The following is a 17937-nucleotide window of genomic DNA, read 5'->3' as shown; positions in this document are numbered from 1 at the left end:
TGAGTTGGCATCCTGGGAGAGGGGTGGGTGAAAAAGGTGACTACCCACACATCAGGGAGCCTGGTCCCTACAACAGTGGGAGATCATCATCTCTGATGCCATCTTGCTCTTGCCATCTGGAAAAGTCTCCCGAAGAAGAGCTTTTAGCTGTGTAGCAGATCAGATCACCTTGGGAATAGCAGGACGATGAGGAATGTCCTCCCATAGACCTGATGTTTTATTTTGTGCCAAAGAGGTTTAATGGTATCATGAAACCTAGTAGGAAGATTATTGTGACAGGACCATGGTAAATTCTGCTTATATTGCTTTAAAATTTAATACATTTGAATGTATGCATATGTATACATTTTGCAGGTAATGAAAACATTATTATGATTTTTTTTTAATAACAAAGCAAAGGTAACAGGTCAAATCTTTAGAACAATGTCAAGTGTATGTTGCTATGTAATTAGTTTTCTGTGGATGATAATATGAGAATCAAATAGAAATTGCAGATGAACTATTGAAAGCAAAAGACCTGTGGTTGTGTGTGTGTGAAATCTGAAATACTTCTCCTCAGCTCTGTATTAGTTGCAGAAGTAAAATCAAAACAAAACATTGAAAAATGAAAGTAAGCTGTCACCAGCTGTGTTGCTGTATATGGGGTCTGTTGTTTAGAGCAACTTCAGTCTTACCGTCAGCTTGTTAAACCTAAGTTATTTAGTCTTTATCGTACTTGTAAGTAAAGTGATATATACTGACATGTATAAACTCAGAACTGTGATCTGACTTGGTTAAATCTTGGGTAATAAGATCTTTACATTGAGTAAAAATATACCTAAATAAAATTCTAAACCTGCTAATGGACTCCTGGGAAATAATTAAAGACACACAGCACATGATACAGTGCTCTGGAGGTGCTGAAAAAGTTCTAGTATTATTTTCTGCCACTCTCAGCTGTTCTTTTGTGGTCTGAATTTCAGCAAACTAGAAAGAACCTTGCCTTCAGTTTTGGAAGTGTAAGGGCCCTATGAAAATAGGGTCAGTCAGTGTTTGTTAATTACTTCCTGATGTTATTGTCAGTGTGTGGTGCTGTTTCCTGATACTTGATACAGATTTGGTTCAACAAAAGTGTTCTTGTATGAAAAAAACAAGGTTTTGAGTGGGTAATCTTACAAAATTAAACGAAATTATGATCTCTGTAGAGAAATGAAATCCTGGGGCTATTTTTTAGGGATGCTGCAGCTGCTGCTTCAGTGAGAAGAAGCATGCCTTTCCTCTATTTTTAAAGAACAGAGTAAAATGGTTTAATCAGTTTGTGATCTAGGCACAGGGGACAAGAATAACATCTGCTCTTGCTCTTGAAATTTTGTTGCTATGTTTTTGGTACAAAGGAGTTTTTGTTTGTAGCTTCTTGTCATTCTATCAGAGCCTGGAAGCTGGCATTGCTGTTTGAAGCTGTGTTCAGGAAGGACTGTAAGTACATTTCAGGTCAGTTTCATTTAAGAAAAAGTTCCTGCTCCTCTTCAAAAGATGGGGGGGGGGGGGGGGGGGGGGGGCGGGGAAGACAGAAAAGCAGTGCAGCACAGATCTCTAAGTGTTTGATCTTGCTCAAATTCCCAGTGGTTGGGTCAGTCCTAGTCCTTGTGCTGTGTGGTTGAAGGCAGGAAGATGCAAAATGAACTTGTGGTACAATGGTCTCTGTGGTGGGAGCACTTATCTGAGCACTTAGTTACAGAATATAGAGTGATTAAGGTGTGAATTCATTATTTACAGAAGTATTGCCTATGTGACCTTTACTTGGACAAACTTTGCCTGCCCAAGCACTGATCTGGTTCCTTTTTTTGTGTAGAGGAAATGTGTTGGTATTTTTTTAAAAGCGCGTTACTATCTAGAGTACTTCTGAGCAGTTAAATACATGAAAAATAATATAATACACAGATACATGAACACAGTTGTGTTTTGTGAAACACTTTTACACTCACACATATTTATCAAGTCAATGCTCTTCAAATTTAAGTGGATGCATTTGAATTAAGTGAATATAACCTGATTATTCTCCTTACAAAGCCAAAGCTGGCTATTGCTGATAAGACTGCTTTATTAAATGGCTTGGGAGAAGTTGCTATGTGCAGAGCTACTTAACTGAGTGTAACAAGGAAAGATACAGCATCTTAATTTACAAGAAGTTTTAGAAACAGGGTGGGAGGCGGGAGGGGGATGCAGATAATATCCCCTTGCCACTAGAGAAGGGGTGGCAAAGAATGTTGTCTTTGTTCCTCCTAAAGTCCTGCATGAGTTGACTTGTAAGTAGAAAAAATCAGAAACACATGGGTTTTCTCCTTGTGCAGCCATTGTCTCTCCTGGTAGATGAGACCTGATCTCAGTGCTCTGGAAACATCCTGCCTGTTTGTTCTTCTGTCTAGAAGAATGACAATTTATTGCAAACTTTTAACTGTCTTCAGTGGTGAAAAGGTGTAACAGCTCCTGAAACTCTGCTTCTAATCTTTGCAGTAGGTAAAATCCAGTGGCAGAGAGTATTTGCAAGTAATTGCTACTCTTTTTCAATATTGGCAGCTTAGTGCCTGTAGCAAACTTGCTTTTGAATCTTAACAAAAGGGAAAAGCTATTAACAGCTTAGTGTTGTTTCTCCTTGGTGGGTAGATCTCTTGGTTTCCAATTACAAGAGTTTGCAATTACAGCTGTTCTCCTTCCCGAAACTAAAATGAGGAGGGTGGCTGCTGGGCTGGAGTCCTGCTCTGGGAGGTAGATCAGATTCTCAACATCTCGATACTGGAAAGAAAAACAACAATAACTTAAATGGGTCATATAGGTGAAAGCAGTTTTAGAAGCCAGTCTGAGGAGAAGAATTCTCCTTGGTCTTTGCCTGTGATGGTGTTTGTGGGGAAAGTAGGCTGTATCAGATTGATTATAGCACTTCCAAATAAGCGGTAGCCTTAGCAGATCGCTGTAGTACTTCAGCTGTTTATATCTGTATGTGTGTGAGTTGTTTCTTTCCTTCCATGTTAGTGTTTTGAGTTCAGGAAGTGGTTTCTCCTCCTGTAGGAGCAATGTACTGGTAGATATCACCCAGTACAAGCTGGTTCTTCCCAAAGAAGCATCTGTCTGTACTTCTGGACAGAAGTTACTCAACTAGGAAGACAAATGAACTCTATCAGAGGGAAAACTGCTTTCTTCAACACTTCTGATTTTGTTCCGATTGACTGGGCTAAGGAGCGAATATGTGCTTGTTCCTATCTTTAATCAACTGAGTAAGGAATAGATTATAGAAACAGATCCTTTTGATCCAGAGGAAAGGAAACCTCTTGGGCCATGGTGAAAATGTTATAGAATAAACAGAGCCGAAAGACTTGATGGGTCATAAAATTGTTATCAGGATCGAAGGTGATAACACAGCCTGTGAATGAGTCAATTTCCTGAAATTTACTGTTTCAGAACTAGACCATGGGCTTGAAAACATGTGACATACAGGCAAAATGATTATTGGGGATTAAAGCATGAGCTCTCAGCTTCTGGCTGTCTCAGATTTTTATTCGTGATGTATATCAAGATAATTACAGAATTAGCTACTGAAAGCTAAGCATACAGAGCAGTTTTCTGTATGCAAATTGTAATAGCATGTAGGCAATTGTTGAATGTAGTTTTCCTTGTCAGTGCTTGTGTGAGTACAGAGCTAAAACCCAGTGTAAAAATTTATCATGTATAATCACCAAAAGTAGCAATTTTTCTCATGGTTTTCCAAGAAAAATGTCTTTGTAAAAAGTCTGGAGGAGGGGGAGGACTCGCAGCCTATTTCATTATGTTAGCAGGTTCTGATTAGTTACTGTGAAAAAGATTCTTACGTATGATGGCTTTGTCTCTTTCCAGTTACGTCACTTGGATTCGGCTGAGGTGAAGGTATCTTGCTGCTCTGTTTTCTTAATTTTTATTTTTTTATTGGAGGTATATTGTAGTTCAATAGAAGGTTGTTTATGTTGGATAAGTTTTTCTTTATAAAGATGGGTGTAAGAATATTTCCACTGCATTGGTGCTTTCTGAAAGGTACCTGAAAAGTTAAATCAGATGTTAGAAAGCTGTTAGCAACTTTTCTTCAACAATGAAGTTGTCCAGCTGTCCTTTTTGGTTGCAGCAGGTACAAACTTAATACAAAATTATAAAGAATGAATTTAGTTAGAGCTGTTAGAAGTTGATAAATGTATCAAGGAGCATGTTTCCTGTGCAGAGATTTTCCTGCTGCTTATGCAGTGGTAAGCAGGAGAGGGTGTGTTGCTCTGTAGCACCCAGACCTACATACATAGCAGATGTGTTTTGCTGTGGTGACCTCCAGAAGCCTGTTGGTGTCGGCGAAGCAAGGAACCCTCATCTCTTTGGCTGTGTACTGCTATAATATAATGCATTTCATTAATAAATTCCATATCTAGCTTTTGTTTGTGAGTACCCCAAGAGAAGAGGAGTAGTGCAAAAGGCTGAGAGAAGGACTGTGATACCAGGTTCATAGCCTAACTATACAGCTACAACAAAGGACACAGGTTTTATTTTGATATGTTGGGGGCTTTTTTATGCACTCCCCATGCCTCACCCTTTGGCGGCGATAGACAAGAAAAAATGAATTGGACTGACTTTTTTCCCTGCTTGATCTCACATCCCCCCCATTTTGACATCTGTCTCAATCTGCATATGAGAAGCAACCTGTTACTGCCTTGATGCACAAACTGCAGAGAAAATCTCCTGTAAAAAGGGGGGAAAACACTCTCATTTTTCAGCTTCTTACGAAAGACGTTGCCCCTACCCTTTCTGTATGCTGTCCTTCTGCATTTACATTCAGGAAGTTATTCTTTGTGCCTGTCATTTTTGTTGATCTAATGCTTATGTTTCATAAGTAAAAAACATTTAGTTTCATAAATGGGCTTGTTCTTGAATGGCTGTACTGAGCTGGATCGAAAGTCAGTTCAGTCCAGTGTCCTGGTCTTGACAAAAATTGATAGAGCATCATTGCAGGTTTGGTGCAGCAGTTTTGATGACCATAGAGATGTGTGCCCTGTAGGAAGAGCTGAAGGTTGCCTTGCGCGGTTTAGGCTATGTCTATGTTAATAAGTGGTGTGAGGTAAAGGGAGCAGGTCCGCAGAGTATGAAACACTTGTGTGCTGGTGTTGAGGACTCAATGTTTGCCTTCACATGTGTTTTGACGAGTTTTATTTTGCACTTGCTAATGTCTGGTCCTGTGGATAGAATGCCAGTTAGTAGTTCACATCTGGTTTGATCTTGCGCAAAAGGAGTTAATGTACTCCAAGGCAGCTCTGTCATATGAACCATGGAACAGTAAACAGGGATGATCTGTGAATTTGCTTCAAAAGCACATTTCTAATCTGAACTAAAGCATTAATATAGAATGTGCCTTTAAGCATTTGAAATCACTGTTCTTTTTTTCTTCGAGAGACAGAGTGACAACTGTGGTGGCAGAAGCGATACATTGAGTATCTTTCTTTCTCTAATATATTGGATGTTACTCATCTCCTGGACACTGCTTTACTTACTTTTTTTCCCTTAAAGTGTGCAAAACCACTATGAGAAGAAAATCTGCACAACCTTACTCTGCCACCTTCATAAAGCTATGTTTCTTGCTTTTTAAGTTTAAGAATGATACAGAAAAATAAAACAATACGTTTCTTACAAAAAAAAATAATTAAAAAAGGCAGAATTACTTGCCTGTAGAGTGACTTGCTGTCTGTCTTTAGAATCATGCCTCTGGATAGGTAAAATGAAACGAGAAGATTCCTTCCTAAGGGCCTTAAAAATGAAGCAATGTAGCAGAGCACTAGAAGAAAACAACACTGATTTATGTCAGTGCATTTGTACCACACTAAAATGGGATGATTTCTGTTAGAATCCCTCTACAACAAGAAGCTAATTTACTCTTTTTCCCCAGCAATAAAGCTGTTGAAATACCAGCTTTTGACAGCAGATGTTTTGGGGGGCCAGAAGGTTCTGTAACATAAAGGATCCTTTTCTGAGATGTAGGGAAGGGATGCATTTATTGTCACAGTCTTTGTTAAAAGTAATTTTACAAGATTTTTATGCATCTACAAGTTTGTGAATTTGTTCACAGTGTTTAATATCTGGCTTATTCTACATAGGCAAATAGTTTGATCTTATGACCTTCATTTCAAATTCCTAATTCTAACCTTAAAATCAACATACTCCTTCCCCTCCTTCCTTCCTGTCTCCCTTCCGAATATTTGTAGACACAGATAATTGATAGTGAAAATCAACTGCACTTAACGTTCTACTTTTCCAGCATGTGAGGAGATTGCTGGGATGCTGCTACTGCAGGATAATTGACTGTTTCTTCTTTAAAACACTTTTAAAAAATCGTCACGTTAATGTCAGTCTGCTCTTAAACCTCAGCAGGTACCCCTACGCTCTTAAGGACTATAGGATAGATTTTGTAGCTATTAATCTTTCTTATACCTTCTGTGCTCTGCAGATCTGATGGAATAATCAAGAATAACATGCTCACCAGTTTAAGGGTGGTATCACTAATACTGAAGTGGTAGCTGTAACTTGACAGCTAAGAGCCAAGTAATTGTATTGTAACCATATTTGAAACAGCATGTGTTGTTACCAGGTATTATGGAACACACTCAAACTCTTTAAATAACACTTAATCTACACACAAATTTTGTCACTGAACTAATTTTTTTATCGGAGAACTGCGTTATTTTAAAAAGTTACAGCTATCTTTCTTTTCTTATTTCATGTTGAGTAAATTGCAGCACCTCAAAGGAAGGGAATTTTTTAATAGGAAAATAATAGTTTTAAGTAATAACTGTCATCTTTAGTCTGGCTCCTTGGTAAAGAAATAAGAACAACATTCCCATTTCAATAAGCCTTCGTAACATTGGAAACATGAAAATATCATCTTATTTTCCAATTATAGAAGTCCAAACTTATGTATTTCTACATTTATAGCTTCCATATTTACTCTTTCATATTTATTTCTTTCATATTTATTCTTGCTACAACACTGAATATTTTCCTTGTGATTAAGACTTGATTTTTATTTTGTAGCATTTTTATTAGATACTCAGTAAAGCTTTTGGGCTAGATAATGAGTATTTTGAAAGTAATCTCTGGCTTTCTTAAATGCCTGGTGGGAAATGCTTAGTAATAAATACAACTTCTTATTTCTAATCTAAATTTTAATTACAAACTTTTGAAGAATTTAAGTTGCTAAAAAATTATTTTTAGCTTTTTTTAAAGGAAAATGAAAATGCAGAATCTTGAGGAGTTTGATGTAACTGCCAGCATGAGGATGAAGCCAGAGGATTTTCATGCAGAAGGCTTTTGAAGTTCTAGATTGATAGTTATGTACAAATTGTACATGGGTTAAAGTAATGAAAAGGTAATATATGCTCAAGGTTCATCAGTCAATTTAATAATAAAATAGGCAGCAGGTAAAAAAAGCCAACAAACCCAAAATGCCAAAGAACAGGGGGAAAAAAACCCCACCATAAAAAAAAAAAAACCACCAACCAACCTCCCAAAGAACCTCAACCCAGGACAACAACAAAAATCTACAGCCGCATCTGGGACACCAGCCATAGCGGTTCCCTCCCTGTTTAATTGCTGCTGGCATGTGGGGTTCAGTCAAGTGCTTTGCATGGACTGGATTTGAGAGTAAAGGCTGGGATACAGGAACATTGGAATTCATTTAAGGTGAATATGACTTTACCACAGTAAGTCGAAGGGTATGTTTGGTCAGATGAATCCTATATGTTTAAGCTGAGAGAAGGTAATTCATTATGCTATAGATTTGACTACACGTGATCTGATGATGTCTGTGCTATTAAGGTTCGGTTAGGCTGTGTGCTGATGAGAGCTCCATTGTTCCTGCTCTGCATCCCTGAATATCTCATGCACAGTTGTAGAAGGGCTCAAGTTTTCATTCTGCAAAACAGTATAAATATTGCATACATATTGGAATTAAGCACTGAAGAGAACAGTTTGTACAATGGGATAAAGATCTCCAGAATACATTTATTTGACTTCACAGCTTCGTTAAGCAATCAGTTCTGCTTCTGTTGGAGACTGGAGAGCAGCAGCTGACTTAATTAACACCTTAGTTGTGAAAGCTGTTGGAGTTGTTTTTAATGGGAATACACTTTATAATTTTAAGTGCATTGTTGAATAATAACAACATTGAACACATCTGCCTAAGGTGTACTTATATATGATTTGTTAAAACATCTTGCTGTGAACTTCTATTAGATTACTGCAAAAGGATGAAAATAATCTTCAGAGCTAACATGCAAAAGTTGTAATCTTTTTGGCAGAACAGTAAATCTTTGCCAAGCAAAATCTATTTTGAAAGGGATGTCGAAGTATAGAAAAATATTTTTTTAGAACAGCTAAAAATCTTGGGTTTTGCAAGTGAATCTTGAGTTATGAAGAAGTGAGTTTGAACTTGTTAAGGTACCATCTACTATTTCTGGAACTACTGGGGTCCCGGATCTTGCCTCAGGTGCCCCACTGTAATTAGGAGGTAGCTTAAACCTTCATAAAGGGACAAGCTTCTTCAGCGTTACTGTGCAGTAATGGAGTAACTCAGTTACTGCAGTGCCTGAAGTGCTGCAGGTTCATACCTCACTTACTCCACCATCCCTCAAAAAAATCCTGAGGCCATGCTGGGTATTGTCTTACCTCAGTTCGACAATATTTCAAAGCATCTTGTATCTTTTCTGCAATTAAAACATTTTATCATGGGAACCCACACTTCTCTTCTTTGATTCTGCCGTGAGTTATTTTCAAGACTATTTGCAGGTTAATTAACTTATTTTCATATTGGTTACTTAGTCTGTAGAATGCAATATTAGTTCATAAACGCTGTGGAGGTGATCAGATAGTATCATAGTGTCATTACCACTGTCATTCATCTGAGGCTTAGTTTTGTTCTGCCTCACCCTGCTCTGTCTTTGTAAGTGCTGCAGGTGGAGCTTCTGGGAGTAGGTAGAAGGAATCTGTGCAACTTCTGTGTGTAGAGTCTCATTAATTATTCTAATAAGGCTAGAGCCAAAGCCGTAGTATTTGGAGGACTTTTGTAAGATTGTAAAATAACAGGTAACTTCAGTATGTCTAGCACAGCTGTTTCTATTCCTTGAGTTTAAGTGACCCTCTCTTAAGAAGTAATACAGGATTGAATGTTCATGTAGTTTCGCTGCAAAACTGAAGATGAATTTGTGCGTGAGGAAGTTTTACATCTTTTATTTATTTAAATCTTTGTCTATAAACTTGCACTGAGATTTTTCACTTCTATCCAGAGTAGTCTTGTTCGTTCTTATGGAGGTCATTCTGAAAATGCATGTTCTACAGGAGTGCTATTTATTCTTCAGGTATCAATGTCTAGCTTCTGGAAAACGTGTAGGCTGGATTAGTTTATACTGTATGGTTTAATGAATAGTATATTCTTTTAGTTTTCTTTATTAGTAACAGGAAATATATGCATTACTTTGTTATATTGTTCTTGAAGATAATACCATCATACCTGTATGCGTTAACTGCAGTTTGCATTGTAGTGTGTGGTGTAGTCAGTTGCAGAAAGATAAGAAACGTTAATTTCTGAAGCTGCAATGAAGTGGTGAAGAAGATATTTCTGTAGGATTGATCTCCAGGTGTATTCTTCCACTGATTCTATTCATACAATCTGTTTCTAATGCCAGGTAATGTGGTCAGTAACCTAGAACAAAAGCAAGTGGCTGCTCATTATACTTGCTTTGTTTTGCAAATATATCTGTTCGTGTTATCTCAAGGGATCCCTAGTGAAATGAGCTTCATGAGTGAATATTACCTTAAAGTAACAAATAGTATTGCATGTTTATGATGGTGAACTATCCTGAAGATATGGAACATCCTCTTAAACTGTTGCTTCTACAAATAATTTGGTTGGTCAGCACCTTGAGCATGTTACGGGGACTCCTTATGGGAATGCTGTGGGGGTTTCCATTAGCTGGAAGGGAAGAATAAAAGGTGGAGCATCTTGCATCTCTAGCGTGTCTCCAATACCATGGTCTGACAGAAATGAGGTGGGCCACCAGTCTGATTTACTCATCACCTCTTGCCTTTGGTTCTTATATACCATAAAATAAAAGTTTTGTTTCTCTGCCATCTACTTGTTCTCTCTCACAAAAAAAAAAAAAATTAAAAAATGAAAGCTGACCGTACATACGACTGCTCAGAGTATAGGCACTGTATTTCATGTTTCATCTGTAGATGGGATAAGTGTGGCTTGCAATTTTCTGTTTCCTCAGAGGTATCCAAGTAGTCAATGCCCTCTAATTAGTTATGTAGTTTTGGACAGCTTCTGTTAATGCTTGTGTTTGTCCCCAGAGCAACTCCAAATGACATCTTTCTCTCCCACAGTATGTCCTATACATGTACAGTTATATAAAGTAGCTTCTGAAATATTTTGTAATTCATTTTGCTAGTTATAACTTGGACACTACTGAGAGCACAATTTTCAGTTTATCAGGAATAAAATCAAGAAGCTATGTTTATTTTCTTAACGTCTTTCAAAATGTTAAGGGACTTTTAACTCTGGACTTCATGGTCTGTGTCAGTATTAATTCCTAGGCTTATTTTCATTTAAATAATTTGTTATACATATTTTAGGAATATAATTTGATGCCTGCATACAAAGAACAAATGTCCAGAGAACTGTATGCTTCGCAAACCTATCGGTGAAGCTTGGGCTGAAGTAGCTCCAGTCTAATTAAATATGTATATGTATACACACACATTGTTTGGATTATGCATTACTGTCTCATATCTTCCTTATAAAGCATTATGTCCTGTATGATGTGCATCTTTCTTGGCTGTCAAGAGGCTGTTTGAAAAATCTTTAGGGAAGAGGCTGTAAATATGTCATTACAAAACAAATCACAGGCTCTTCACCCCCCTCAAGGCTTCAGCTGAAATGAGCAAGCACTTTTAAGATGGTTCTTTTTAAAATAAATTCATCTATAGCAGTTAAATATAACAACTTTGATTACTTGACGGTTAGAAGAAATACTTTATTTTTTGATCACCCTATTATATGAGCCACATAAACAGTTTCAGAAAGAGAAGAACATGCTACTAAAGATATTTTTTTTTGTGGTAAATACTGTAGTGGCAGATGCTGAAGCTAGAACTGGAGATGCTCTGAAGCTTAAAAAGAAGTCTCTACAATGTAAACACAAGAAACATGCCCTTTAGGTAGAATTCTAAGAGTCAGTTCTCCGTGTAGTACAGAAAGGTACAGAAAGGTGTATATATTACTCAAGCCTTTTTGTAGAGGAATAAAAACTGAGAGGCAGCAGTTGATTTAAACCTTACTGATTTATTTTCTCTTTTTTGGTGTTTCTGTAATTCAAATGCACGTATTTGAGGTTTGTACATACAAGGCAAGATAAAGGGCTGGATATTGTAATATAAGCAGTAAACGTGTATTGGCAGGTTTTTCCACAAGTGGAAGATGCAATTATTGCAATGTTTACTACAGAAGATACAAGAATGAAATAAAGATATTCACTTGTGTTCAGAAAAACAACTTTTCATATATGATTATTTACTTATTTTTTAACACTACTTGTACTTAATTCAGACTTTCAATCCATCCTTAGGTTTATGTACAAGATTCTAAGTACTGTAAGGCAAGGATTTGTGGATCTCCAGGTGTTTAGCGCACACAGTATGAGTGTGCTTCTAAAAATAAATTGTTTGCTTCAGTTCTGCATCAGAATACTTAGAGCCATCAGTGGCTCGGTTTTTTCTTGCAACTCCTGCTGCTTGTCTGAAAATGGATGAAAAATAACTTATTTCACATTTTCATCACATAATCTGAACAGAATGTCTATTTAAAGCTGAAGTGTTATTACTCTTAAGAACTAAATTGTCAATCAGGTACCTGTATGTTTCCTTTGTCAGGACATCAGATAGCAAAAAAAGTACAGCTACTGTATTTCTTTGATACAAAAATGTATGTGTAAGAGTTGCTATTTCTTGATTAGAAAAACTGCTAATTCTCTTAATTTTATTTCAGCTTTACTTTTGGAAGCTCAGTCAACACCGTTTCAAATAACTCCTTCAACCATGGCAAATATTGTGAAAGGCCTGTATACACTACGACCAGGTAAAAAAGAAAAATATTTCCAGGAGTCACTCATACTTTGGTTGTGATATATTTTCCTAAATATGTATGTGGTCGCCATCTATCTAATGCATGTTTAACAAACGAATGTGTGTTCTGTTCTGTCCATTGTAATGCTTCTATCTATAATTCTACTATCCAAAGGCCCTGGTTCTTATTGTTGCCCATCTCTGTTACCTGCACACGGTACCATGTGAATACCAAAGTCATTTTTAAAAAAAACAAAGCCTCTGCTCTGGAGTCAAAGGGAAGATTTACTACTTTTGCTCTGTGGAAATAAAAAACGCTGTTTAATGAGTCAGTCGTGGCAGAAGTTTAGAAGTACTGAAATGGTGAAAATTATATTGAGTCACACTTAGAACAGCCAGATCTTTGACATGAGATGAATGACCGTTTCGTCTATGAAGCTATTATTTGGTTGATGATATTTCACAGAAGAGCTTAATTTAATTTCTGAGTACATCATGACCTCTTGTGCAGCAACAGTTATATTGAAAGGAAAATAGTGTTGCAGTTTTTAATAAATTTGGTATCAAAATCTTTGGTTCTGTAAGTTTTGGAGAACTGAGTAGAGCTCTAGCCTGTGTTTGAAAAGACTTTAGAAACAGGAAGTATTCAGAATATCCATAAATAAATAGTACCTGCTTCTCTTCATTTTACAATACTGATACTTTCTTCTTGGTGTGACAGAGAGGATGATGTCTAAGCTTCAGTCTAGCTTTGCTTTGCAATCCCCATTTATAGAAATAGAAATGAGGGTGGGAAAGCTTTACAGAAAGTTTTAGTGCAATGTTTAGCATGTGTACGAGCCAGGAATGGGGTGGAGTCTCTGTTTATAAAATGCTTGGATAAAGCACTTTAGGCAAGGATTATTTTTACAACAGCAAAATTAACATTGCACCATCATTTTTAAGGCAATATTAATTTCATTTTTATGAACTGTTCAGTACCAAAGAAAGTAAGGGTGTATACATAAGTATAAAAGTATAATTCTTTTGCAAGTAGCTCAGTGTGATTTTCTTTTACTGCACTTAATATTGTAGATGATGGACTTGTGATTTCCCAGTTTTCAATTTCATATGATCCCTGTCTTGCTGTATACTTCACAACACAGTAGAAACTGGCGTGGGTTGGTATCATGGGCCTAATCAGATTTGGAATAATTGCCTTATGTGTGTAAGATATTTAACTATAAATATTGTTCCTTCAATTTGTGATTATCTGCCTTTCCACAGCTGGGTAGGAAGACCCAAGTGACTGCCTTTAAGCTGTTGCTTAAACAGATAGACATTTGCTTTAATTACCTGCCTCTCAAACTTCTCAGCCTCTGAGAAAATGAGGAATTTTAATGTTATTCCAATCAGAAGAGCACAGGATAGACTTCTTGATGTAAAAGGCTGTTCTTTGGTGGTGCTGGTTTTTGAGGATGAATTCTGAAACAATTAAGGCAAGAGTTCCTCTGAGGTAGTGCTTCTCACTTACTCCATGGGATATACTCTGTTGGATGTATCATGGGGACTGGTGAGCAGATGACTGGGAAAGTAAAGCAAAAAATGTGGCCAGTGGGAGATGCTCAGGGATTAGAGCAGCACTGGGAAGCATCTGTTTAGGCAGTGCAGAGAGCAAGAGGAGAAGCAATGCTGATGTGGCTGGTGGCCGTGAGCTTTCTCTTCTCTTTCTCTTCTTTTATTTTGTCTTCAAGTTGGAGATACTTGACAGCCGTTAGATTCAAACGTTGCAGAAAAGGCTGTCTTCTAATTCTAACTCCAGCACATGGTGGCTGCAGTAGAAAACACTGAAGCCTGGACAGATGCTCAGGCTGCTAGCTGGCCCACTTGGATTTAATGTGAAATGCTTTTTTCACCTCGCCTATAATGATCTCTCAGAGGCATGAAATACCCTACCTCAGTATTTCATGTTGTGAATTCCAAGTCAGTTTCTTGGCTTGGCTCAGTTATTCAGTAGCAGTAGCCTTTTGGTAGGGAACACATTCTACATGTACCTTTTTACTGTATTTCATGAGATGAAAAGTACCATTTCATGTCTGTAGAGGGTTTGGGGTTTTTGTTGGTTGGGGTTTTTTTTGGTTTTGAGTGGTGCTATGATCTGGGGGAACAGGTGCCAGGGAAGGTTATGGAGCAGCTCATCCTGAGGGCCGTCATGCAGCACATGCAGGACAACTGGGGCATCGGACCCAGCCAGACTGGGCTTGTGAAAGGCAGGTCCTGCTTGACAAACCTGATTTCCTTCTTCAACAAGGTGACCTGCTTCGTGGATGAGGGAAAGGCTATGGATGTTGTCAACCTGGACCTTAGTAAAGCCTTTGACACAGTTTCCCACAGGATTTTCCTGGAGAAACTGGCTGCTCATGGCTTGGACAGGTGTGTGCTTTGCTGGGTAAAAAATTGGCTGGATGTCAGGGCCTGAAGAGTGGTGGTGAATGGAGTTACCTCCCATTGGTGGCTGGTCACAAGTGGTGTTCCCCAGGGCTCGGTTCTGCTTAATATCTTTATTGATTATCTGGACGAGGGGCGTCAGTGCTGACCTGCCGGGGGGCAGGGGGCTCTGCAGGGGGGTCTGGGCAGGCCGGGCCGATGTGCCGGGGCCACTTGCATGAGGTTCAACCAGGCTCAGTGCCGGGCCCTGCCCGTGGGTCACACCAGCCCCAGGCAGCGCTGCGGGCTGGGGCAGGGGGCTGGGAGCTGCCTGGGGGGAAAGGGCCTGGGGGGGCTGGCTGACGGCCGGCTGGGCAGGAGCCAGCAGGGTGCCCAGGGGGGCAAGGGGGCCAACAGCACCCTGGCTTGTATCTGAAATAGTGTGGCCAGCAGGACCAGGACAGTGACCGTCCCCCTGTACTCGGCACTGGTGGGGCCGCACCTCGAACCCTGGGCTCAGTTCTGGGCCCCGCACGACAAGAGGGACATGGAGGGGCTGCAGCGTGTCCAGAGCCGGGCAGCAGGGCTGGGGAAGGGGCTGGAGCACAAGGCTGGTGAGGAGCGGCTGAGGGAACTGGGGTTGTTCAGCCTGGAGAAAAGGAGGTTCAGGGGGGACCTTGCCGCTCTCTGCAGCTCCCTGACAGGAGGCTGTAGCGAGGTGGGAATCGGCTGCTTCTCCCAAGTAACAAGCAACAGGGCAAGAGGAAATGGCCCCAGGTCATAAACCTCCACTGGGGGAGGTTTAGATTCGATATTAGGAAAAAAATCTTCACCAGAAGGGTTGTGAAGCACTTGAATATGCTGCCCAGGGAAGTGGTTGAGTCCCCATCCCTGGAGATATTTAAAAGGTGTGTAGATGTGGCACTTAGGGACATGGATTAGATAGAGGTGGACTTGGGCGTGGTAGGTTAATGGTTGGACTTGATGATCTTAAAAGTATTTTCCAACTTAAATCACTCTGTAATGAGTGAGGCTAGTGCACTGGATTTTGTTTAAACCACCTGTATACTGGCAATGATTGTTTAGTGAGTTTGCTCATTGAAAAAACTGTTGAAGCTTGGCATCAACCAAGTAAATGTGGGAACTGGATAAAATCTAATTGCATTCTTTGCTCAGTCTTCTGTGTTTGTTATAATCAGCCTTGAAGCAGCGCTAAGTCTTGCTCTTGTCTTGCTCTTGTAAGGCAATGTTCAGTGTAGTTAAATTAAATCACATTTCTATCCTGAAGCTGAATTAATACAGGTTAAAATTATATCATGAACGTTTAAAAAGTGTTCATCTAAGCTTTGGAAGATCACGAGAGAATTGCATTAATTTGTAATGGGGAACGGAGAAGCAGGATTGTATGGTGATACTACTGTACTTTCTAGAAGTAAGGCTCAGGGAAGAGAGGTGTAAGCTTTGTGAATATGCTTCCTGGAGTGAAGTGTTACAAGTGATCTGATTATCAAGGTGAATTTGCTGATCATCAGTGCCTGTCCTTGAGAGTGCCCAGAGACTCAGCAGGCCCTGTGAGATGCAGCAAGAACTGAATTTCAGTTTGGTGATGAGGTTGATGACAAAAAGTAATTACTTTATCTACATGTAAACATCTGATTTTAACAGGCCGATTATTTGTTCTGCTTTAAAGCTTGGTTTCTGTGGCTTTTGGGGATGGTTTTGGGATTTTTTTTGTTTGTTGTTGTTTTGTTTTTTTTAATTCAGGATCCTAAAATGTATTTAAAATAGAGCAAAGTTACATTTGTCAAAGAGTAAAATTTTCATAAAATCCCTTCCACCTGTTTTGTTGCTTTTCCTTTTTCTACAGAATGGGTACAGATGGCACCAGCTTTATTTTCTAAATTCATCCCAAATATCCTACCCCCTGCTGTGGAATCTGAGCTTCAGGAGTATGCTGCTCAAGACCAGAAACTTCAAAGAGAGCTTATGCAGAATGGATTTACTAGGTAATAATTATTAGTCTGAAGTAGTAATTGAGCTGGACAGTGCTGAAATGGTAAAACCAGATACACCTAAAAATCCTGAAGAAATAATTCAAGAATTAATAAATAACCTTCCCATCTGGAGTATCATCACGTATCTGAAGTATGGGAAACATTCCAGATGTTTTGAGCACTACCAACCCTGCAGATGGTACCAAAAAGTAAACTATTTGAAGTCTTGACATATTTTCATGAAACAGATTACTTACAGTTCATGCATCGCTGTGTTTTGATTGTCTTCTAATGCATGATCATGCTTTTGTTCAGCCTTTACTTTGGCCGTTTATTTTCTGTAAGCTTACTTTTTTCTCATGATGCCTCTGAAAATGTCAGTTGATGACTTCTTACTCCACTTTCAGAGCTATTTATACAGACGAGTGTTTATTTTAAATAGGTATTTATCTTCCAAGTAATGAAGGGGGGTGGGGAAGAACAAACAGTAAAAGAGACAGTGGAAAATGTTCATATCCTGTATTGTTCACCCTGGGCAGTGGCTGTTGCTCTGTGCTCTGCTGTTTAATCACCAGACAGAAACACAGTGCTTTCACCACAGTAGTCTATCACTTTTGCAGTAGTTTGACAATCTAAGATCAGACTGGGGAGTCTGTTGCGCTCTGTTCCCAAGCTTCTGCATGAAGAGAGAACATAATCTTTCCTGTTACTTGTGCAACAATGAGAACCTGGTCCTGTAGTTTGAACACCTACTAGATGGGGGTATGTTTACTATTAGATATAATCCTGTATTTTCTTTCAAAGTAATCTCTCTCTTCAGAGCTTGGTCAATTATTGAGCTTCAGAACTCTACTACTGATGGAAATGGTTTTGTAACTCTCTCCTTGTAAAGCTTTCCAATGAGAAAAATAATTTTTTGATAGATATGCGTGAGTTAAGACACTAAGAACAAAGCCATAAGCACTTTGGCTGAGAAAAGCAGTGCTTTTGGCCCAAGAAATAAAACTTTGAGACTTTGAAAATGAGTAGGCATATAATGCTGACAAAAGAACGTAATGCACAGAACAAAACAAAAAAAGGAACTTTTAGTTTAGCCTTAACTTTCAGTCTTACTAGTTTTGTAGGTGACTTACAGTAGTTCTGCTTACAACTGCATTTCAACAGTCCATGGAGAATTAAAATGAAGTTTCGAGTAGTAGCAGTCCATATCAACAAAAATAATGTTTCAAAAACATTTTTCCACTAAGTACCTGAGAATAAGACAGGCTTGTCAGCTTGGCTGTGAAGTTCTTTGGCTGGTACTGTGAGGAGGATACTGTATAAAAGGCTAAAGAGTAGTAGGAAGGATACTGACCGTTGCAAAGGCTAGATGCTTCTGTGGTGC

At 38.8% G+C, this 17937-nt stretch overlaps 1 protein-coding gene across 4 annotated transcripts in view; it reads left to right on the top strand.

Annotated features, from left to right (window-relative positions):
- The window catches only part of CACUL1 (CDK2 associated cullin domain 1), a 55798-nt gene that overhangs the window by 29345 nt on the left and 8516 nt on the right, over positions 1–17937 (top strand). For 2 of the 4 annotated variants that reach the window (XM_080401254.1, XM_080401252.1), the window contains 3 exons: positions 1390–1470; positions 12077–12166; positions 16427–16565. In XM_080401254.1, coding sequence (XP_080257380.1) covers positions 1390–1470; positions 12077–12166; positions 16427–16565 — 310 coding nt within the window. The remainder of the gene's footprint in view (positions 1–1389; positions 1471–12076; positions 12167–16426; positions 16566–17937) is intronic. The other 2 variants (XM_080401255.1, XM_080401253.1) reach the window with 1 other exon arrangement.

The sequence above is a fragment of the Falco punctatus genome, assembly GCF_963210335.1.
Source record: "Falco punctatus genome assembly, chromosome: 9".
In the NCBI taxonomy this organism is placed as follows: domain Eukaryota; kingdom Metazoa; phylum Chordata; class Aves; order Falconiformes; family Falconidae; genus Falco; species Falco punctatus.
This window is presented reverse-complemented; position numbering and strand designations above follow the sequence as displayed.